This window comes from Anabrus simplex, chromosome 1, assembly GCF_040414725.1.
Source record: "Anabrus simplex isolate iqAnaSimp1 chromosome 1, ASM4041472v1, whole genome shotgun sequence".
Lineage (NCBI taxonomy): Eukaryota > Metazoa > Arthropoda > Insecta > Orthoptera > Tettigoniidae > Anabrus > Anabrus simplex.
In genome coordinates this window covers 843,192,080-843,217,461 of record NC_090265.1, presented here as the reverse complement: position 1 = coordinate 843,217,461, position 25,382 = coordinate 843,192,080, and the positions used below count along the sequence as shown (strand labels likewise).

Genomic DNA, 25,382 nt, shown 5'->3' with positions numbered 1-25,382 from the left:
CACTGCCAGGTGTAACTCTAGGTCGTTCCTCAGGAGTATAGACACCTTTTGCAACCGCTTCAATGAGGTACAGACGTTGCTGACAGGAGAAAGTTCTTCTGTTTTATCTGCCGTTGGGATTGGTGTCCTCTTCCACCATCTAAAACGTTGACCACGTTCTCCTTTCTGGTGAATTACTGTGTCATGTCCTATGGAATGGCTTCACAAGGCTTCTAAAAAATGGGCTCCTCTGCCCGTAGCAGTTGGATCCCCACTTTGGGTATCAAGTTTGGTAATGGCCACTTGACCCTCGGCCAGACAGTCACAGGTAGTACTGTCTATTGTCACATATGGTAGCAGAATGATCCTGACCTGACTCATCAAGTAAAAGGCCATGTCTTGATTCCACTTGCAGCATTGAACCAGGATGATCTCGAGACTGAATCCTTAACTTTCCCAAATCAGACTATTCCTCACTCCAGGATAAGTCATTACTGAAATATTTGAGTGTTTCTTTGCCAAGGACTAAAATCCTATGATGGAAAAATAGGTCACTTGTTGAAGTTGACTCCATGGAAAAGACCTGTGTAATGTAAAGAAACAAAACTTCCACTTGTTTACTTGTAATGGCTGATTTTATGAACAATTGTAAATAATAGTGTATGACTATATATATTTTTCATCCAAATAAAAGATCTCATTGTGTGACATTTAATAATTAGGCAACTTAATTGTATTACCAAACTTCACAAGAACTTGCTCTCATAAGAGACGTGCAGTACCGTATGGTACCAGGCTATTATTGACAACCCATAGGGCCAATTTATATGAAAATAGCTTTTCTTTTTCTATCAATGAATATCCTCAGATTTTATAAAATGAACAAGGTAGGAAAAAAGTAAAATCTCGGCCCTTCCCTGGATAAGTGCCCAATATTAATTATTGTATTTGGTAGAGATCTTGAGCTTAAATAGTTTTAGCTAATTTATTTCAATTCTGCATTCAGACATGTCAGGATTGGAAGATCTGCCAAGGGCAACTACATTGTAGAATGAATATATACTTCACGTTGGAGAAGCAATGAAAGCTGAGATTAAGGAGTGCCTACGAGGAAAACTTACTGTTCAAGTTGCAGACAAGACTTCAGATAGACAGGAAATATATGCTTTCACGGTTTTATTCCAAACAATGTGTAACAAAGCAGTAGGTACTACTTGTAGCAGAGCAATCACTGACACCTTGTAAGAATATGATATCTCTTATGAAAATGTACCTTGGTTTGGCATCAGCTCGATACATAGGGACATGTTTTAAAGCATTGGAGACTATAATTGGGGACCATCTTATGCAATTTCAATGTTTTGCACACAAGGTAAAACTTAGTTGGAGATCTGATTTTAAAAGAAATGTCCTAAACCATTTTATTTCGAAACTGAAAATGGCTTTCTTACATTCAAGAAGAATGGAAAGTGCTTATATGAATTTTCTTGAGGAAAGGTATCCAAAATCTTCCAACAGTAGTATTTCCTTTCTCCGTGCTCACATGCTGGAATTCATGGTTCCAATCTGTGGAATACATTAACAAGTATTTAGATGCTTCAGAAGAATTTTTACAATCTTTGGATGAAAATTTATTAAAGAGTAGTTTAAATATTTTAATGATGAATGTCATTATTTTGAAGCACAGTGTCAGGCTAAATTTCTGACTCATGTCTCTGTCACATTAATAAATTAATTACCTTGATGGAGGGCTCTTCCTACCCTTTTGCACATAAGTTGTGGGGTACGTTGTTAACTTCATGCACTGTGCTGAAAAGGTATGCTGGAGGATGGTTACCCACACATATATTGCAATTCATGGACTCTTTTTCAAATGGAACTGTAAAACCCAATCTGAAAACATTTTTATGGAGTGTATGCTTATGTGCAAGAAAAAATTGAGCAGTAACATGGCAGAAAATTCAATAAATTGTTTTTTCCCCCTAAGAAGTTGGCAAGTTTCTCAATCCTGTCACTGTTGGCTGAGTATTGTCAACAGATTTGAAAGATGTGATATTAAAAGGAAGATCCAAAATTTTTGGGATAATAATAGGGATAGTTTTGTTGAGGGATATGAATATTATGCAGAAAAATAAAGATGTAGACCGCCTGAAAATACTGTTGGCAGTTAAGCTCAAATACTCAGAGTTGGACCAAGCAGCTCTGCAATGTATTTGGGTTCCTACCAACAGCATGGATGCAGATTGATATTTCAGCAAATACAATTTCAATGTAAGTGACAGGAGAACATGAATGACAAAATGTTGAAGTATGTTCTATGATTTCATTCATCAGTGTATTGATTCATGAACTTGCATGGCTTAAGGCACTTTTGAGTATTTTCTCTTTAATATTCCAGTTTTGCATTAACTATGAATTTCTCTTTTTTTCTGCATCAATTATTCCATCTTTATCTGTGTTACTTTTACATTAATTTAAAATAAATGCACAATTTACTTTATACATTTTTATCTCACTATTAACCTTTTACAGGTTTTTACATTAAGTTTAGGGACACCTCTTCAAAGTAGTATACCAGCTCCTGGACCCAAAGTTTTTCAATAGTTGTTATCTTAGGTATCTTTCCAATAGTGCTTCAAAATGGGCTCTTCCAGCAAAGACTGCAAGTTCCTATGTCTGCCCGTTTGTTATTTATGCGCATGTACAACTTCTGACACATAGCCTAAAACCCTGTTTTTTTTTTTTAAGGATATTATTAATATCATTTTATTGGTTTACTTTAGTTTAATGAAATCTTTTGTACAAACTTAATTAGGAGGTATCTACTTTGATCAAGTATGAAAAAATCAGAAAAATTCTCTGCCAGTATGAGAGGGGGTTAAATGTTTTTCAATTTTGTGAAGAAAAAACCCGAAAACATAGGTAAGAATAATCCCTCATAAAAATTATGACATCTCACCTCCTGCACTATCTGTGTGCTGAGCTAACAACTGTTCTGTGTCAGTACCATTGTGGATGTACAGTCGATACTGTCTATTCCCTCTGAACAGCTTCTTAGATGAGAGTTATTTCCATTCTGTTTGGCATTTAAGTTGGGATTGAAACATGGGGCATGAGTCTGTAAGTATTGATGTTAAGTGGCAAACTGTGAGTACAGTAAAACCTGCCTTAATGGACACCTCTCACCGGCGGACACCCCTCATTGGCGGACGATTTTCTAGGTCCGTATTTAAATGCCATGTTGTGTATGAGTAATTTACCCCTCTTATACAGACACCCTTTATTACGGACGCGGACACACCATAGCCACGAGAAACTCCAATTAAACCTCTCCTAACGGACACTTTCTTTTTAAAAAATCTGTATTTGTGTCCTGTACAGTATGTATTCGATTAGTTTTTGCACAGGCGGTACTTCCATGAATCGCAGACACCGTAACTTTTGATCCAGGCTGTACACATTCTTGGAAGGCAACACTAACCTACGCTATCACTTCCGGAAGTTGTGTGATCTGACATGCTCGACAGCGCTGGAATTCCTACCTTCACTGTCAGGTTACTTTTCATTGACTCGTGGGCTTTTGATGTGTTCAATTTTACGTTAGTAAGTTGGTGTAAACATGACTGAGGAAGTTTTTAACTTTAAAAGGAAAGGTAGGCATAATAGACTATCATAAACGTGAGAAGTGTGGTGCACGTAAACTGTCCGAAGTGTTTAAGATTGGAAAGGCACAGGCAGCTGAAATTTGTGAAAAAGCAAGAGGAACTCGTGAAAGAATGGCATTTAAATGGCAACGAACAGCGCATTAAACTGTTTCAAAGTGGTAGTGAAGCTCTCATTGACAAGGCAACGCTAAAGTGGTTCGCAAAAATAAGAAGTCAGAATGTCCCTGTGTCAGGACCAATGATACAAGCAAAAGCGTTAGAATTTGCAGCAGAATTAGGTATTGGAGATTTCAAAGCCTCGAATGGCTGGCTAGAAAGATTCAGAAAGCGACATGGTATCAACTTCAGAGTGATTTGCGGAGAATCATCCAGTGTTAATATGGGGATTGTTGAAAACTGGCGAGAAAAAAATACCTTCAATCATAGACGGGTATGCTCCGGAAAATACTTTGAATGCCGATGAAACTGGATTATTTTTCCGTGCTTTACCCGACAAAACTTTGTGCTTCAAAGGAAATCGTTGTACTGGTGGAAAAGTTGCGAAAGAACGTCTTACGGTCTTGCTATGTGCAAGTATAAGTGGAGAACGGGAGGAGCCCCTTGTGATAGGAAAAGCTGTAAAACCAAGGTGTTTTATGAATATGTACGTTACGAAGTTTGGCATTGATTTAAAGCAAATAGGAAAGCATGGATGACCAGAGAAATAATGACAGAATGGCTAGGACAATTGGACAGAAAAATGTTACGCCAGGAGCGAAAAGTGGTATTATTCCTTGATAATGCAGCATCGCATCTGGATACAATTAAGTTACAAAATGTGAAGCTTGTCTTTTTCCCACCAAATGTAACATCAGTTTCTCAGCCGCTTGACCAAGGAGTGATCCAGAACTTCAAGGTAATGTGCAGGCAGTTAGTGATGAAGCACATAGTATCAGAACTTAACGAGAATGAAGTAACCCTTCAAACACTGACAAAGGGGCTGAATGGTCTCCAGGCAATTTTGTGGATAACCAATGCATGGAAAAAGTCATGGCCTCAACAATTCGTAACTGCTTTCTGAAAGCTGGGTTTCCCGCTAGTGGTGGACATCCCGAAATAGAATCGGATACCCTTCCTGACAGCATGGAAACAACACAAGAGTTGATTAATGCAGCAGGTTACAGTGTACAAGTGAACACCTATATCGAAATAGATTCAGATATTCCAACAGTGTGTGAGAGTGGAGACGCGAAGACGATTCTTCAGTCAATCCAAGGGAAGAAGGACAAAAATGAAGATTCTCACGATAGCGGGAGTGAAGGTGATGCTAATGACGACTTTGAAGAAAATATGGAAATTAATGTGCTGCCAATAACCTCGTACAGGGAGGCTCTCGGCTTTGTTAAGCGACTGAAAGAATTCTATTATAAACAAAATGATGAAAAAGGTGTAAATTTGACCCAGGATTTAATTGCACATAGTGAAAACATCACTGCTAAACCAAAATGGACCAAACAAACGAACATTAAGGATTTTTTCAAGTGCTAATGTTTTACTGTGCTGTGCTAGAGATTGCTACATCTACATACTGATTTAAAATTTCAAAAACTCATACGTTCTTCTTAATTTTGACATAGTGAACGGTAATAGTGTACAGTGTGCTTAATAGAGGTTTCCATAGAAGTGTTTTTGTCTCGTTAATACAGTACATTGCAGCTGCAGCAGACCATCTACAACTTTCTCATGTGAGTACAGTGCAGTATATTGTACAATACTGTATACAATATACAATTAAATGTACATTTGCGAGAGAATTGTTAACACATACAGTACATGGATTATTGTGTTCCAACTTATGTTTAATGGTACCGGTTTCATAATCTCTCTCGAGCGGACACCCCTTCATAACGGACACTTTTTCGGTCCCGAAGGTGTCCGTTATAGGGAGGTTTTACTGTATATTGTCCAGTTCCATGGCTAAATGGTTTGCGTGCTGGCCTTAGGTCATAGGGGTCCCGGCTTCAATTCCTGGCAGGGTTGGGAATTTTAACCATAATTGGCTAATTCCGCTGGCACGGGGGCTGGGTGCACGAGTCGTTTTCATAATTTCAAACTCATCATGGCGCGCAGTTCGCCAATGGGCGTCGAATCAAAAGACCTGCATCTCGAGAGTCAAACTTGTCCTCGGACACTACTGGCACTAAAAGCCACACCCCATTTCATTTTTTATGGTTATGTTTATGAGTGGTAAATCATATCGAGAGACTAGTAATACATTAGGTGTGTCCAAAACTTGCATGCAGAACACTGCGACCAAATATCAGAAGTGAGGCATGATTGTGACATTCCCCTGAGTGGTATGCCAAGGAAAACTCCCCCACCCATCAGAATTGTATGCACTGATTTCTTTGACTAAGGGTAGCCAAAATATAAGCTGTAAGGAAATTGGCAAGCATATTTAAGGACATTCACAAAGTTGACTTTCGTTTTAATACTGTTTTGTGAAAAGGGTTTGAAGTCTTTAATGCACTGCGAAGAATGGATGCTTGGAGTTTTGTAGTTAGCGTCAAAACTGGTTCAAAGAAGCATGGAGGCGTATTTTCTTTTCTGACAAATACTGCTTCAAGGTATTTCCTAAGAGGGAAATTTTACTCTGACGCATAAAGGCAAAGAAATGTTTGCCTTCATGTGTGGCACCAGCTGTCCAATAGGGTGGAAGGGCGATTATTACTCAGGACTGCATTTCATCTGAAGGCCCTGAAGAGATGAGAATTGTTCATGGATACATGAACAGTGTGCATACTGCAGAACGCTCCGAAGTGATGTTGCCATCCACCAATAAACTTCTTGGAGAAAACTTCATTTTTCAACATGATAATACACCGGCTCACAGATCAAGAATTACCAAGACAGGGTTGGAGGATCACAACATCGAAATTCTGTCCTTGCCTGTGACAAGTTCGGACCTAAACCCTACAGGAAACTAGTGGGATACCATGGCTATAAGACTGATGAAACTGAAACTAAGCAACCTGGCTGAATTGAAGCTGTATGTCACCCAGCTCTGAAGGGAAGTTTCTAAGGAACGATGTCAATAATTCATTGATGCTATGCCACATATGTGGAAATGTGCAGGAGAGGCCCCGAGGTGGACCTATCGACTATTAAAATGTTCTCACTTAGTTTACAAAAGGAGTACATTTATTGTTCCACCTATTCAATACAATCAGTACCACGTTATGTGGTCAAAGACATAGAAAATCTAAATATTATGGGGACATGTTTTGCCCTTCTTATTGGGCATCATCAGCCACACTAATTTAATCTTAAAACAAACATTGTTTAGAGGACAACGACACTTTATAATTTGTAAAAACTGAACTATGATTTCTTATGATATTAACTTTACAAAATAGTGGTTATAACATATGCTGTTAGGACATGACATGTACAACACACGCTAAAATTACTGTAAACTAATTTAAAATCTTGTATAAAAGAAATTTTGTGTCAATATAAAGTTCTAAAAACGGCACATGTCTGGTACTGATATAAGAGTCAGCATATATTTGCTGGGGCAGTTGTCAACGTAAATTTTCTATGGACTAAAATGGTTGAAAACTTGAGGGTGAATCTTGTTTATATTCCGACATTAAAAGATTGGCTAAGAGAAAAGGCGAATCTTATGATGTTATCCTCATTAAGTTGAATGGTCTAAAATATTATCTGATGTAACCATTGGCTAAGAGAAAAGGCTGTCTGTTTGCAATCTTTTAATGTCAGAATATAAACAAGCTTCACACTCAAGTTTTCAACCATTTTAGTCCATTGAAAATTTACAATGACTACTGCCCCAGCAAATATATGCTGACTTTTATAATGAAGAGGATCCACTTCAGTACCAGACATGTGCCGTTTTTAGAACTTTATATTTGCCGTTGCTCACGTCCGCAGGATTGTACCTATTGATTGCCCTGCACGTGTCCCCCGGGTTGTGCTAAGCGAGCAACAGCGACCTAAGGTGATTGAATTGAACGACATAAAGTATCAAACTATAGGAAATAACGGTTCTTTTCAGAACCACTCGACAATAGACATTGAACCTTCAGTCCGTATTTACCAATTAAATATTGAAGGCTTAAGTCATGCCAAGTGTGAATATCTTAGAAAACATCTGAATAACCTCGACACTGATATCGTCAACATTCAGGAGACGCACACAACAGATGAACAGGACTTTGATAGAAGAGGACGAATATTGGGCTATACCCTTATCGACGCTATCCACCATCAGCAGTATGGAATTGCCACCTATGCCAAATTCAGTCTTACAGGAGTTTGGGTTGTTCAGTCAAGTGTAAAGGATTTCATTTTCTCTATAGTAATACAGGTTAATAACGTAACAGTTGTAAACGTGTATAAGCCTCCTAGCATTAGATGGCCTCCTAGCATTTTGCCAACCTTCAGCCATCCCTGCATTTACACTGGTGATTTTAACAGCCATCATACTAACTGGCGATATGACACAGTTGATAAAGATGGTGAGGCATTAACTCAGTGGGCTGAAATATCCGATTTGTACCTAGTTTTTGATACAAAAGACAAGGGCACCTTCAATTCTGCTCGCTGGACAAGAGACTACAACCCCGACCTAACATTTGTGTCCAAGGATTGTTTTGATCAACCTCTCAGTAGTACACGTACAATACTGTCGAGTTTCCCAAACAGCCAGCATCGACCAGTCCTGTTGGAAGCAGGTATGAAGATACCGCTGGTGACCTCAGTACCTGTACCCAGGTGGAATTTTAATCGTGCAAACTGGCATAAATTATCTAAAGATCTTGATCAGGAGCTGTGTGATACAAATCTAGAACCAATTGCTAGTAACTATGATGACTTCGTCAGCTTAGTCGTTTCAGCTGACAAATCGAACATCCCGAGAGGTTTAAGAAAATATTATGTGCCTGGTTGGAATCCAGAAAGTGAGGCCCTGTATGAAGAATATCAAACAACAGGTAACCATGAAATAGGTTCACAGCTTCTACAGTCATTAGACAAGAATAAGAGAGAAAAGTGGGAAGCAACAGTGAAAGATATGGACTTTGCAAAATCGAGCAGAAAAGCTTGGAGAGTCTTAAATCGACTTACTGGAAAACATTATTCTAAAAAGCAACGCACTAACTTGAGCCCAGATGCCACTGCAAATAGAATGGTTGAAGTCATCTGAGCCAAGAGAGATAAATGCCATACGAAAACTGTGAAACGTAAGCTCACCGAGCTCAAACATGGAACAAAGAATGAGGAACTGTCTAGACCATTCTCTATTCAGGAAGTTGAAGCTGCTATCAAAATGCTGAAAACCAGTAAGGCTGCTGACTGCTTTACTTGCAAATATAGCGATATTAGATCAATATTAGACTAAATCAAAAATACCAAGAAATGTGCAGGTATTCTGAGAATTTTTGAAAATGCTGACCTCTATTTAATTTGCAGTGAACCCAGAGTGAAGTAGTCAGGGAAGCAAATGCATATAAAGAGAAGGCACATATGATGAAATGACTTCAAACAAAGAGGACAGTGACACTTTATAATTTGTAAAAATTGAACTATGATTTCTTATGATATTAACTTTACAAAATAGTGGTTATAAAATATGCTGTTAGGACATGACATGTATAACACATGCTAAAATTATTGTAAACCAATTTAAAATCTCGTCTAAAAGAAATTTTGTGTCAATTTATTTATTTAATCGTATGGTTTCAGCCACTCTACAGCATTTTCTGAAATAAATTCATTACAATTCAAAATTTTTATATATTCTAGTAATGATAGTTACCTGTATAAAACTTCATGAGACAAGATGGGAGGTGCAACTGGCAGATGGGATGACCCATCACACGAACATGCAGTTGGTCGGTGCGTGACTGAATGCCAGGGTTGATGACGAACAGAACCTCTATCATCTTCGCAACTAGGTATGGATTCTTGATGAACTGGGGACAGCACACAGCTACCAGCAACCACGTCAACATGGAGTCTTCTGTACTTTCTGCCACCACGTTGGGACAGAATCTAGGAGGCAACATACATTTACATAGACCCTATTAACATTATAATACAATATTCCGTCTCTTACTTTGCAGATCAAGATCTCTTTCACTTCTAGTATCTTGTTTTTCAATCCCCGATTTTCAATCTCGCTACCATCAACCATCTCAAGTCGATCAATACGTAGATTTGGTTATTGCACTTTTTTTTTTTTTTTGTTAGCCAAATGTCCATGAGCTGCCGCTGCTGGCTGTCAGGTGACAGATAAGAATTCCTCTTATCAGTTGGCATGGAAGTGCCGAGAGTACTGTGTGACCCTGAAGTTGCAGCAGTAAAAATAAAAACGTAGTTTCTAACTTCAACCAATCTGGCCTTGTTATGCTTGTTAATTTATTTCCAGAATCTCGTGTTTAATAATAAATTGTAATAAAAATTATTTCTCCTTACTGTCCACAAACTTTAACAGGGTAAAATTGTATGCCTGTCCATGGAACCACTTCTATGGCAACACAACATGCAGTGCCTATGAAGGAGCAAAATATTTCTGGTGCATAATTAACGTGTTAAAACTGTGTGTAGTTTAATGTAATTTTATATCAATAATAATGTTATTTGCTTTACGTCATACTAACTACTTTTACGGTTTTCGGAGATGCCGAGATGACTGAATTTTGTCCAGCAGGAGTTATTTTAAGTGCCATTAAATCTATCAACACGAGGCTGACATATTTGAGCTTCAAATACCACCGGACTGAGCCAGGATCGAACCTGCTAAGTTGGGGTCAGAAGGCCAGCACGTCAACCATCTGAGCCATTCAGCCCGGTAATTTTATATCAGGCAATAAACCGAGAGAAAATGTTCTTAGAAATTGATGAATAAATAGTGTATGAATGTGTAGATGCAATTTATAAAATGTTGAAACATTAAATTTTCCCATCTCAGATACCTTACCCAGTGATTTTTTAATTTTTAAAAAATCAAATGAGGTGGTTGAGACCAACCAGCACGTGAGCAAAACCTAATTTCTGTGTACTTTGAAGCAGTGGTCAAACTGATCCCCTTTGCTATGTTGAGTCGACCAGCTATTGAGAATTTTTTTTCCTCAGCCATCATGGGAGTTCAACATGAAAGTACCAAGAAACACCTCAGAAGTTATGAGGTATCATACACTGTTTTCAGTTTCTCTGTCTGGCTCCATGGCTAAATGGTTAGCGTGCTGGCCTTTGGCCACAGGGGTCCCGGGTTCGATTCCCGGCAGGATTGGGAATTTTAACCATAATTGGTTAATTTCCCTGGCACGAGGGCTGGGTGTATGTGTCGTCTTCATCATCATTTCATCATCACGACACGCAGGTCACCTGGTGACTTGTCCTCGGACACTAAAAGCCATACGCCATTTCATTTCATTTCAGTTTCTCTGTGAAGTAAAAGATGAGCAAAAGTCAAGTGACAGCATTGTCATAGGAAAGGCATTGGAAGTCCACATTGGCCATGTATGATGTTTGAGGGGTGGGGCAAACCCAAGGACACGTGACCACTCTGAGCCCTATCTTGAACTCAGATCAAGTTTTTTAAGTGGAATGATAGGCATGCGGCCCATCATTTCCACTGTTTTTTTTCTTGAGGAGTTCAATGCTGCAAACCCTTTTCTAATTACGGCCTGTTTCACCCTTTTATCTTTGCAGGTATCACCAAACTGAATAATGGTACTAATGACAGAAAAACACATGGAGATCATCCTCATGTGTGGAATCCAAGATCCACGATAGGGAGCTGTCTCTTGGAATGAGAATGATCTCCTCACTTTCTTTAGTCGTCAGTATTATTATTCAGCCAGTATACCTACAAAGATAAAAAGACAAAACAGGCTATAATTAGGAAACAGCTCAGGACAGGACATAAGGGTTTGTGGCATTGAACTCCTCAAGAAAAAACAAATAGATGTGATATGTTGCATGCCTATCGTTCCATTAAAAAAAAACTTATGTTGAGTTCCATATGGCAGATTCCAAGATGGCAGCCAGAGTGGTCACATGTCCTTCGGTTTGCTCTATCCCTGAAACTATATGGCCAATGTAGACTGCCAGCATTCCATATGACAATGCTGTTACCTGACTTTTTGCTCATCCTGTAGTGTCAAAAGTACTGCACGTAAGAAAAGTAGTCGACTCTAGACGGTTTGACAGGAACATAAAGAAAATTTGTTTCTCCCTTCCTCTAGGTGTTTTGGGTCTAAAAATACATTCAATTCTTGGGGTTCAACTTGAAACTAATATTTCCATCAGGCTCCATTCCAAACCAAGTTTTATTTTATTTTTCCTTGTCTTACACAGACAAGAACAGAGGAACTTCATTTCAGTTGCTATAGCTGACTGTTAGCTGATCTGATCAATGCTGCAGCTTCTAGTCCATAGGTTAAGATATGTAGAGGGTGACTCTGAAAGGCTGTGAAAATGCTCTATCTCTATTGAACAGGAGACAGAATTGTGAATCGGTTGAAAAATTTAAATCACCAAAACAGACAAATGATTCATTTGTAAAAAAAAAAAAAAAAAAAAAAAAACCCTGTTCATGATCTGCAAAGGAGTGTGTAATAGAAGCAGTATGTTCATACACAATAAGAAAACAATATAAAAGTCAAATGCCATTAATGGAACAGGATCCACACTCTCAACATTAAACACGCACATACCAAGGCAGATGCAAACATGAACTGTCAGCAAACTTGTTAGCATACACCAAAGCAAACATTTCAAGTGATCGGTCATTTTCATCGAGTCTATGTTAAGTGTTGATGAGAAACAAGAATGCCTTTTCCTGTCAGTAGTTGTGAACACTGACAAAAGCGAGAACAGTAATTTTGCTTTTGTTCTTAAAGCTGTTCATTCTCATGTCGTAGAGAACTTATTTTAACTGTATGTACAGCCCTAAAATGTTCTGTAATTTCTGGATCCATAATACTGACGCAAGTGAAACAAAGAAGTGAAAATGACAATGTACATCGCTTACAATTACATAAAATGACCACTGTACTTCTGTGAACTGAGCAAACAACTCGACATGCACCATCTATCAATCTATCAAGTACCGTTGACCGCTCAGCTCATGTGCCCATGCAAAGTACCCACCATCTGGTGTGTGCTGCAGCTTTTAAATCCATGTGATGGATAATTTGCATTTGTGTTCCTGTTTGAGTTTGCCTGAGAGAGAGAGAGAGAGAGCGCACACTTTAATGGTGCTATTGTAGAGTTAACATGTTTTAATGATGTGCAACAGAGAAAAAATATGATAAACATATGAGGAAGCAGCCTTAGCCCTTAGTTAAGAAGGGCACGTGATGTTAAGAAGAAATTTAGTACACTCAGAATTGGAACACATTGGTTGTCGGGTTAGGAGAAATCTTGCTACAGTATGTGACAGCAGACGGTACTACCTGCGACTGTCTAGCCAACGGCTGGGTGGCCATTAGCAAACCTGACAACCTTTGAGAGAACTAACGGCTCTGGGCGGAAGAGTTTTCTCTTAGAAGGCTTGATGAAGCCTTTGTGTAGAAAATGAACACAAATTTATCAAAAAGCTGCTGCCTTGCAGCTGTAATGGGGGATTGCCAGATGCTAAGGGAGATTCACCCTGAAAGAAAAATTCTAGAGTCTGCTTAGAAGTACCCTCTAAATTTAGGGCCCTTAGAGAGCTGCTGTCCTGTAGTTGGTTGCTGGATCATCAAGGAATAGGCCCACTGCTTATAACTATGGATTGGTAACATCCGAGTGACAGGCCGGCTGATTTACTTCTGTCACATCATTATGGCTCAATGTCAGTTTAAGGAATGGAACAAGACTAGCGCGTCCCCACAGGTAATGCATGTCAACCTCGTCTGATTGACAAGAAGTGTGCAAGCTACCGGCAATACCAGAGCGATGCCAATTAATAACCAAGCTCTAAATACAAAATTAGTTTCATTAAATGTTGGATCTATAACAGGAAAAGCACATGAACTACCTGGGTCTTTAAAATGACAGGGAATAGACATCTGCATGGTACAGGGAACCAGGTGGAGTAGTGAAAAATCTACAGACATTGGCTAGGTTTATAAAACCATCTATAACGGTAGTCCTAAAACCACCAATGGTACTGGAATCACTGTTAGCAAGACATTTTGTGACTCCATAGCCGAAGTATAACATTTTGATGACTGTCTAATGAAGATTGTATTAGTCATAGATACATGGAAAATACTGTACACATTTTCTTGTGTTATGCTCCACAAACTGGTTACTTACAGACAATTAAAGATGAATTTTGTAAGATGCTGGATGAAAAGGTTTTGAAGTACCACTGGATGAAACTATCTCTGGGAATCTAAATGGTCATGTTGGTCCAAAGGCTATGCCATGGGAAACATGGTACTGGGCAGGGGAATGAAGATGGGGAAAGAATTTTGAACTTGACTGATGCCCACAACTTTGTTATCACCAATACCTATTTCAAGAAGCAAAATTCACACCTTTGGACATACTACAGTAGTAACAGCGTGGCCCAGATTGATTTCATATTTGTATGCCAGCAAGTTATCAAGATTGTTCTGAATGTGAAGGAACTTTCTTACAAAACAGTTGCAACACATCACCACCCACTAGTAGCTTGACTGTGCATCAATCCTCCTACTGTAAAGAAAGAGAAATGCACCGGTCCAGTGTGGATAAAATGGTGGCCTTTAAGAAGGAAACTAGCATAATTTTGAACATCACTCTTCTACCTTTAATGATGTTGAAACAACATCTTAAAGTATATATATTAATGTAAATTTTACTCATATTTTGCAATTCCTAATACATTAATTCTAAGCCAATGTTATTTATATGCAGCTGAAGATGGACTAATGAGGCCAAAACATGTACCGTTTTTAATCTGATGTTTTTGAAATTTTGAACTGTGAATAAATGTGAATGTACTGACTAGGTGGAACAATTATACTGGATAGCAGATTGCTAAATAACCCAGTGAATGAACCTATTTGTGCTTGTATTTCACATTACAGTCAGAAATGTATTCTTTGTTGAGTTGTACAGTGAAAGGTAATGAATATTTGTCAAGTGATAGCCTACGTATGGATTAGAAATATAATCCTGAGGAGTTAAGTAGCATAGTGCATATTTATTTTGTGATAGCCAAGTTATGAACATGGAAAAAAGAGTTTTGAAATTACTTACTCTCGCACCTTAAGCATGTAGAGCTAGCACAAATGTTAAATCTAGCTCATTCGACTTGAGTTGGTCTGAGCTAAAGCTGGGTGTACTGCTAAAGTTTTGTCTATTCAAGATGGCGGCCAAAGTAATTCTCTCGCAAATGAGCAAGTGTACCATCTGAGTAATTCATGGTCGAAGAGGGTTACACGGAAACTAAGTTTAGTAGCCTGCTGTCCGAAATATAAGGCTTCAACTAACAGTTCAACATTATATTTGTTTTAGAAAGAGTGGGACCTGCAATAATACCTTGATACTTTTATGGACCCTAATGCAAAGGTTTTCATATTTGTTATCTCATGTTATTTACACCCTTTGAAACACTGTTATTTTATAAGCGCCAGTGAGGTTTTCAAGAAGTCATACATAACTACAATTCACTTGTGCCATGACACAAGTATTACACCTGGAACTCTCTTTGAATATGACCACTGCAGATTTCTTATGGCATTACAAAGATTTGTAAATCGCAGAGGTTTCCCTAATACAATTTATTCTGAAAATGCCAAAGCATTCCAAGCAGGAAGCAGAGAACTAAATGAATTATCTTCAATCTTCTCTTCTCCCAAAACATTCCACTACTTTGCAAATATGGGATTACATGGAAATTCATTGTCCCATGCACAGTTTGGTGGGGAGGATGGTGGGAGCACATGGTTAGCACAGTTAAATGGTGTCTGAGGAAGAATCTGGGGAAATAGCAAGTAGACAAAGAAGTGTTTAGTCTATCTTATCTGAAAAAGAAGCCACTATCAATTCACAACCTTTAGTTCAAGATGAGAAAGGTGACTGCTTGACCCCAGCATACTTTCTCCATGCAGTTACAATTAATCTTGCAACACACTTGCTTAGCAGTCCTGCAGTTCCATTAATTTTCAACAAAGCCACATGAAAGGCATGTTTACTTTCCAAGGGATATCAAATGAGCATCACTTTGGAATTATCAATTTAATCATATAATTCTTCTCATTATTCAAAGAATGTATAAATTCATTAATGTTACCAAACCATTTTCTCAGGAGTTATATGTATGTTTCTATGACAACACATAAGTTTACTGACTTATAACAGTTTGAATCCTACAACCTTAGTATGTTATGCAAACTTCATACATTTGTAGCCGAAGGAGGTCACAAATAATGACCAAAGCATATCCTACTAACTGTAATTCATCACATGTTAAATTTTTTAAGTATTGAAAGATGGAAGAAATATATTATTCCATTTATAGGAATAAATTAATCTGCTCTCCTTGGAGGTAAACTGAGAGTCATCCCTGCCAGACGAAAACTGAACATCTATGTCAACTTACACAAGCATTTCTGCCTCAGCCACCAACTCTCAGAAAATTTCTGGAAGAGATGGACAGGGCTGCTCCAACTCTGCAGCTACCATCAAGTTTGGCAGCCACCAAAAGGAAACATGAATCTCCGAGTTGGTGACCTAGTTCTTGTACAAAAGGAGCTATGTCCAAGGTACATATATGTGGAAGCGGGCACATGTAGATGAGTTACATCAAGGGCAGAATGGTGAAATGAGAACTGTTGTGCTTCGTACTGCAAATGGAAGATTTAATGCACCCTGTGCAGCTGGTCGTTCCCTAGAGATTAACCAGAGTGGGGAGGATGTTGGGAATTCATAAAGAATGCCATTCTTATTTTTATATGCGCTTTTAAGGAAGTCATGCCCATTGTAGATGATTAAGGATTGAATAAATTAAATGCAAGTCGTGTTCTTCTACACTCCTGCATTATTCCTACACAACTTTCACCAACAGCACTGCCGAAATAGAAGATCATTACTCTATGTCATTTAATATTGTATCACCTACCGGCTTCAATGCAGACTCTGCCCAGCTTTCTATATTGGCTTAACTACGAACACACTAGCCAAATGAACATGTGGCCACCACAATACCAGCAAAATGAATGCACAAGTCTGATAACAGAGACCCTAGAAAAATACAGAAAAATCAGAGAAGAAATGACCACTAGAGGTTTGACAGTTTTGATGTACCAGCATTGTGGCAGAACTTGTAGTTCTACAAATTATTTCTTTGATCATCTAAGAACCCATAATCAGCAACCTTGAGGAACTCTGAAGACATTATACTAACTCACAAGTGAACGCTTATAATGTGCAAAACTCATAACATTAATCTTCCTATCCCCATTCATGCCTGGCTCCATCAAACCATATTTGATTAATGTTTCACTGTTGAAGTCCTTCAACATTTACCCCTATCTTCCCACCCTCTTGCCCTTAGAGATTCTGAAGTTGGACATCAAATAGTGCCCAGCACCTGGCCACAACCAGTTATAACCGCTTCTTTCTTCTGTTCTCTTGTCTAGCCCATCCCCTCGTTTATCTCACAGCATCCATTTTTCAACAATGGTCACCACCATTCTTACCCTATCCACCAATGATGAAAGCGGCAGCCAGAAATTTTGAACTCTCATTTCTTTTATGTGACTTATAGTGTACTATATCCACACACACTTACATGATAAGACACTGTCCTCAAGTTATTTTCCTCTGCATACGTACTCTTCATTATAGTAAAGGCAGTTTACTCCACGAACCTACATGGTGTCGTAGCAGGCGGAGAGGTGATACTCCGATGTGGCAAGTCTCAGGTGGTGAGGTCCTCACCGGTTTACCGGCTGACTTGAGCGAAACAAATAGCTCTCGCAAACCAAACATTCTCCACAATCTCATTTTTCATCATATCATATTTCATTCATCACCTTTCCAGATTAAATTCTAGTCATTGTTGATCTTGTTCATTGATCAGACAATCAACCTAGTATGGGGAGTCTTCTATTGAAAGAATCCACTGGTTTGGACTTTGAGAAATCCATAACGCTTCTAAGTGACAACTTGGGGACCACTGTTGACAAATTAAAAGCATTAGCAGAAGAAGTTGTTCCCATTAAAAAAAAAAGGCATGCATGGTGGAATGAAGAGTGAGATATAGCAATATTACGCCAGCATAAAGCTGGGTTGAATGACCAGCAACAAAAAAACTGAAAGTTCTAGGGAAGAATTAATCAATGCTAGACTATTAATGGCAAAAGAAACATCCACGTCAAGACACTATTTGGATATGGTGGGGTGTCAGATAGAAGATTAAGGCGAGTTGGAGTGCCTAGAGACATACAGACACAATCATCCAGACTAATCAAACTAAGAATGTACTGAAGTTCAACAAGCCAGGAAAGTTCTCGTATTTGGCAACATTAAATATCAATTGATTGATGAAGATCGGTAAGTTAAAGCATCTAATTGATATTTTGGTTCAACACAAAATTGTGATCACAGCTCTTCAAGAATTACGCAATACTGATCAGAACCCAATTGAATCAGGTGGCTATCATCTCTGTAAGGGACCTCCAGGTGAGAGAGTTATGAGCAATGTTCCTCAATATGGAGTTTGTTTCTTGGTACACAATAGAATTCTAGATTCCATTATTGATTTTTCCTCAAATTCCCTATGAGCAGCATTGTTAACGATTTGAGTGGAAAACAAGATACACACATTGATAAATGTTCATGCACCAACAAATGAAAAAAACAGAACTGACAAGGAGGGAATGGATCAATTTTGGGATGAACTTGACCAATTGGTTACGAATACACCTGATACTAATATTAAAATTTTACTTGGTGATTTCAATTCAAAGACTGGATGTGAGAGGTGATTTTGTGCAGTGGTGGGGAGATGACAAACAAGAATGGTGAGCGGTTAATTGAATTTTGTATTAACCATGGACTAATTTTAGGGACGACAAGGTTTAAAAGAAAACCACATAAATTAATGAGTTGGAAATGTCCTAATGTTAAGTTGGGTGAGTCTCAGATAGATCATGTGGCCATCACCTTTCCTAGTAGCAGAACTTTGGAAGAATGCAAATTTGGAATTTACATAAACATCAATTTCATAAAGAAATTTGTAATGTAAAGGTTCTTTGTGGTGTTGATGTTGATTCAGATAATTACATTTTCAAATTAACTCATAAAAGGAACAATAAACAGCAACAATTCATTAGGAAGAGAATGTACAATCCTAGTTCAGTCATTAATAATCCAGTATACTTTGAGAAATGCATAACGCTTTTAAGTGACAACTTGGAGACCACTGTTGACAAATTAAAAGCATTAGCAGAAGTTGCTCCCATTTAAAAAAAAAAAAAAAAACCACCACCACATGCATGGTGAAACGAAGAGCGACATATACCAATACTGCACTGGCATAAAGCTGGGTTGAATGAGCAGCAACAAAAAAACTGAAAGTTCTAGGGAAGAATTAATCAATGCTAGACTATTAATGGCAAAAGAAACAGGAATCAGAAGGAATATTAAAATTGACTGATGAAGCTTTCAATTGCCATAAAACAAGAGACTATTACAGGACATTTAAACAATACCAAACAAATTATACTCACCCTATTCTTCTGATGAAGGATACGAATGGAAAGGTGACCCATAATGATTATGACAATGCAATAATTTTGGCTGAATACTTCAAAACACTACTTAATAGTGATGAACCTGAAGAATATTTTGAATTTGATCTGTATCCCAGAAATAAAACACCTCTGGAAAACATCATACTACCGGTTTATGATGAAGTGCATGCAGCTATGGATTCACTTTAAAATTTTAAGGCGGCGGGAGAGAATCAACTAGCAGCGGAACTTTGGAAGAATCCAAATGTATACAGACTATTCAGAATTTACATAAAAATCTCATTGACATATGGAACACTGAAAAATTGCCTGAAGTATGGAATGTTGCAATTATACACCCACTACACAAAAAACGTGATAGATCAGATCCTAGTAATTATCAAAAAATTTCTTTGCTGGATATCACTTATAAGATTTTTTCTAAGATTTTATATTCCAGAATTCATGAACAACTGGATATGAATTTGGTGAATATCAGGGTGGATTTTGCCAAGGACGAAGCTGTCCAGATCAAATTATCAGTATCAAATGGATTATAAAACATCTAATGATTAGGAGCAAAAATTTAGAGATCACTTTTGTTGATTTTCAAAAAGCTTATGATAGTACCCATCGTGAATCATTATTGCATATCCTTACTAAATTTGGTTTACATCAGAAACTTGTTAACCTTATTGTGGTCATTCTTAGAAATACAAAATCTAAAGTTAGGTTCAGAAATAAAATCTCTGAGCCATCTGAAATTCATACTGGTCTTCGACAGGGAGATGGATTATTCCCAATGTTGTTTAATTGTGTGCTGGAAAAAATTATGCATGAATGGAAGAAGGTATGTCCACCGACTGTTAAGACTGGAAGAAATATCTGACTAAATTGCCTCGCACTTGCTGATGGTCTAGCATTATTAGCAAATAGTATTGAAGAAGCTAAATTTCAAGTAAAGGAATGGGAACGATTAGCAGCAAAGGTTGGATTGAAAATTTATTTTGAGAAAACAGAAATGATGCCATCTTTTCAAGTTGACACTTCACATATTATGTTAAATAATACTCAGAAAATAAAGGCTGTAGACAAATTTAAATATCTTGGCGAGATTATATCATGGAATGCTAACGAAAAAGCACAATAATAGTTATTAAATTAATGTTGTATGATCCTCCTTTTTCAATACTATATTATGCAATATTATTGAATTACATTACTAAACTAGGGACTAGTTTCGGCCTTGGCTGGCCATCTTCAGTCTTAATATAATACATCTGATAACTAAACAAATGTAAAAACACAAAATTAGCATTGAAATCTGAGATGAACTAAGTGTAAAATCTGAAAAATAAATTAGGCTCTTAATCCTTAGCATCTGTAGTATGCTCATCATCCAGATCCTTTCTTGCATTAATATTCATAGAATGGTTAGTTCCATCACTGTTAATCATTACAATTTCAATTGCGACTTTCAATTGCAAGTTATCAATAACCAAATCTACTTGAGTGGTGTTAGCAGTATGCAAGCCACTAGACGCCACTGTAAATAACCACCAGCTGACGCAGAACTGCTAGATGGTGTTTTCACATCAACTAACGTAAATAAAATGAAGTGTTCCTGTAGTGCTTGTTAAAATCATGCTGAAATGCTGTTGGACATTGCCAGGACGGCACATGAAGATGTGGTTAAAACAGGCAATTCTTAATTTGTGGCTGGTATAAATTCGCAATTCATTGCAGTGTCCATGAAGTTAACCTGAATAAATGATGGATAAAATTAGATAAAATTAATGAATTGAAGGAGAGAGCGTGTTAGTTCAAATGGCATAGGTTATATGAGACTTACCTCTCGTTGCGGCATGTGGTGCATGGCCTAATTGTTGTGTGCCTCATACTAATGGTTGTGAGATTCAAAGGAAAAGGAAGGGACTGGGCAAGGAGAGAGAGGCAGGACAAGGGGAGAGGGGGTGGGGCAAGGGGTGAGGTCGTGGAAAGGAGAGGGGTTGGAGAGGAAGAGGGGGGAAATTTAAGGCAGGGCCGGAGGATGTGGGGAAAAGAGATGGCTGCTGAGGAAAGATTCTGTGAATATTATGAAAAACTGAATTATGACTTGTTGGTTTGACGTTTCTAAAAATGGGAATTAGAAGATCAAATATGATATTTGGCTTTTCTGAAATGTCATTAAGAATATGATTCGGGTTAAAATATTGATCTATATGTATGAAGCAGCTTTCACTAATGTTAAGGAGAGGTCCTTTGTTGATGATTTTGAGAATTTCCATATCTTGTTTTATGTCTGTGAATTTGTGATTATAGTCATGCATATGCTGCCAGCAGCTGCTTCATACATATAGATCAATATTTTAACCCGAATCATATTCTTAATGACATTTCAGAAAAGCCAACTATCCTATTTGACCTTCTAGTGTCAAACCAACAAGTAATTTCTAGTAATTTCTAAATATTAACATCTTCATGTGCCGTCCTGACAATGTCCAACAGCATTTCAGCATGATTTTAACAAGCACTATAGGAACATTTCATTTTATTTAAGTTGGTTGATGTGGGAACACCATCTAGCAGTTCTGCATCAGCTGGTGGTTATTTACAGTGGCGTCCAGTGGCTTGCATACTGCTAACACCACTCAAGTAGATTTGGTGATTGATGTTCTGATTACAGAATCAACATTTACCACTTCCCGTTTTGCAATTGAAATTGTAATAATCAGCAGTGATGGAACTAACAATTCTATGAATATTAATGCAAGAAAGAGTTTGAATGATGAGGATACTAAAGATGCTAAGATTTTAGAGCCTAATTTTTTTATTTTTCAAATTTTACACATAGTTTATTCCAGACTTTAATGTCAATTGTATTTTGTACATTTGTTTTTATGTAAATTGTGTGTTTGTATATTTGTTTAGTTATTAGATGTATTACATTAAGGCTGAAGATGGCCAGCCAAGGCCGAAACTAGTCACTAGTTTAGTAATGTAATTCAAGAATATTGCATATTACAGTATTGAAAAGGTGGACCATTACGACATTAATTTAATAATTATTATTGTGATCACAATTCCATGCGGATCAAAACCATGAAGTTTATATCCTATGAAGGAAAATTTGTCAAGTGTTAAAAGCTGAACTTATTCTTTGAAGACTTTGTTGTATAAGGTTTGATTTTGGAGCTCCAATGTGGGCGTAAACAGTGTGAATACTACAGAAAGTGCCAGGAATGACTGGAGAATGTAAACTGAAAGTAATGTCATTTTTAGATGATTAAATTATATGGGAAAATAATAATAATAATAATAATAATAATAATAATAATAATAATAATAATAATAATAATAATAACAATAACAACAACTATTATTATTATTATTTTTTTGTGTGGCTATTTCTAGCCGAGTGCAGCCCTTGTAAGGCAGACCCTCCGATGAGGGTGGGCAGCATCTGCCATGCGTAGGTAACTGCGTGTTATTGTGGTGGAGGATAGTGTTGTGTGTGGTGTGTGAGTTGCAGGGATGTTGGGGACAGCACAAACACCCAGCCTCCGGGCCACTGGAATTAACCAATGAAGGTTAAAATCCCTGATCCGGCCGGGAATCAAACCAGGAACCCTCTGAACCGAAGGTCAGTACGCTGACCATTCAGCCAACGAGTCAGACTGGGAAAATAATGAAAATACAAGAATACATGGATGCAAGGGAGGGAACAGTGAACACTATATACAATGAAATTGTCTGTAAAGATGATAAAGTAGCTGTCACGATACACAAGAAGAATATACCAGACATCAAAGTATGGAGGAGAGAACCAGCAGAGAATAGGAAGTTTCAAACAGGTGTTTGAGAAATGTGATCGAGTAAAGTAGAGAAAACAAGGCTGAAATTAATTAATTGTGTGGAAAAGCAAAGGAATTCTTCAAGTGTGTAATGAGCCTCATCTGGATTAAAGAAATGCAAAGGAATTTTGTACAAGATCTACTGGGTACCCATCATGACCGAGGCATTGAAGATGAATAACAAGAGACCAAAGCAAAGAAGGGAGAGGTGAAGAAGATATACTTTACAAAGATCAGTAAGGATATAAGAAGAATGCAGGCAATACTACAAAGCATGTCTGACAAGAGATATGGCTGAAAGTAGTAGAGTGGTGAGGTACAGAAGACGATGAGAAACTAAAGACCTGGAAGGCTGAAAACTAAAATGGTTACTCATGCTATTATTCTTAATTTCTATACACTTTCTTATCCTTCCACATGTGAACAACAGGATGTCAGTTGGTCTCGTGAAGAAACATGCCATGCACATTTTTACTAGGGATGGGACAAACGGTTACTTTCCTGTATCATGTTCCACTGTATCCGTTACAGTGTAGTATTAGGTTGCAGTATTAGGATATAAATGTAACCTAATACAAGGTACAGGGCAGCTTTTGGGATGAATAGTCGTTAACCCCCTGCTGCCTCTTGCAGCTCCTAACCAGTACGTAAATAGCGGTACTCTATCTCCCTCTCGCTTTCTCCACTACCTCCATCCCTTTCACTTGGTCGTCACTTACTATTCCAAGAAATGTTTGCAGTGACCCATTTACATTCCTAGAAATACTACTACGTAGTCAAAACAGGGACCAGTTAAATGACTTTTTAACATCATACACATTATTACATTTATACAGCATAGTGATAGACAAGCAAAGAATACCCGAGCAATTGATATTAATTCATGATTATTATTTCATTTATAAAACTATACAAAATAAAACCCAACATGAGCTGCAATACTTTAGGAGAAGATTAGTCTATACTCTACGCAATAGGTACGAATTCATGTTTAAAAACAAAATCCTGCCCAAGTTCTTTGAGCTTAAGCGTGTTCGGCGATCGTTTATCACTTGCCCTGCTTTAGAGAATAATCTTTCGCAGGGCACAGAGGTAGCAAGAATGTTGAAGTTCAGCCTGACCAAGTTCGATAAAGTTGGATAGATGTAACAGTTCTCCTTCCACCATTGTAGTGGGTCCCGACTTCGGTGCAGCAATTCGTCATCCAAGTAACGGTTAATTTCAATGGCAGCAGCTGACAATGGTGTACCTAATAAAGAAAAGAACAATTATAATACTATGTCTCATAGGTGTTCATTATTATTATTATTATTATTATTATTATTATTATTATTATTATTATTATTATTATTTATCACCATCATATCAACCTACCTGTGGGTTTTCTCGAAGATGTCACCTTATCAAAATCAGTCCAAATAGAGAATTCACTCCTGTTGTCATCTCTTTCCAGAACTTGTTTACCATCATCTGCGTTAGCTATAACCTGCTCTTGTTTGTTTAATTTTGATAGCAGTTCGATTGTACGCTTCTTTGCTAGTTCTCCTGCAGTCTTGTCTGTGAATGCCAGTAACTTGAATCTTGGATCCAGAAACGTACATAAGGCAATCGCTTCGTTGTACTCTAGATTTTTGAATCTTGTAGTGAGTCCCTCATATAATTTGTTTACAACGCCGATTACTGTTTCACTGAAGGGCTCAATTAACAGTTTTCGGCAAACATTTGTGAGGCCATTTGTCAAAATAAGTACTTGGCTGCCTGTTACATACTTATGGCCACTCATTATGAGTGTAACCTCTTCAAATGGCTTGAGAACAGTACAAAGTTCCTTACAAAATGTCCATTCCTCTTGCGAAAGGACCGGGATACCTCTATTTATGAGAGCTATTGAAGTTTTTATTGCGTCCTCTAGTTCACAAAACCTTTGTAACATATGGTAGGTGGAATTCCACCTCGTGGGGACTTCCTGAATGAGTTTCTTGGGATGAAAAGAACCCATGTTCTTTTGCGCTGTCAGTAGCTTCTCCATGCCCGTCGTGCTTCTTTTAAAATACGCCACTACATGTTTTACTTTCTCCAGTAATAACTGTATCTGTTTCAATGCATCCTGGACGATTAAATTTAAAGTGTGCGCATAACAGGGAAAGTGCTTCCATTGAAGT

General features: G+C 37.8%; 1 protein-coding gene across 2 annotated transcripts in view; it reads right to left on the bottom strand.

The window, feature by feature from the left end:
- The window catches only part of Ube4B (Ubiquitination factor E4B), a 287,660-nt gene that overhangs the window by 80,939 nt on the left and 181,339 nt on the right, over positions 1–25,382 (bottom strand). For both annotated transcript variants that reach the window (XM_067136402.2, XM_067136403.2), the window contains exon 13: positions 9,463–9,698. In XM_067136402.2, coding sequence (XP_066992503.2) covers positions 9,463–9,698 — 236 coding nt within the window. The remainder of the gene's footprint in view (positions 1–9,462; positions 9,699–25,382) is intronic.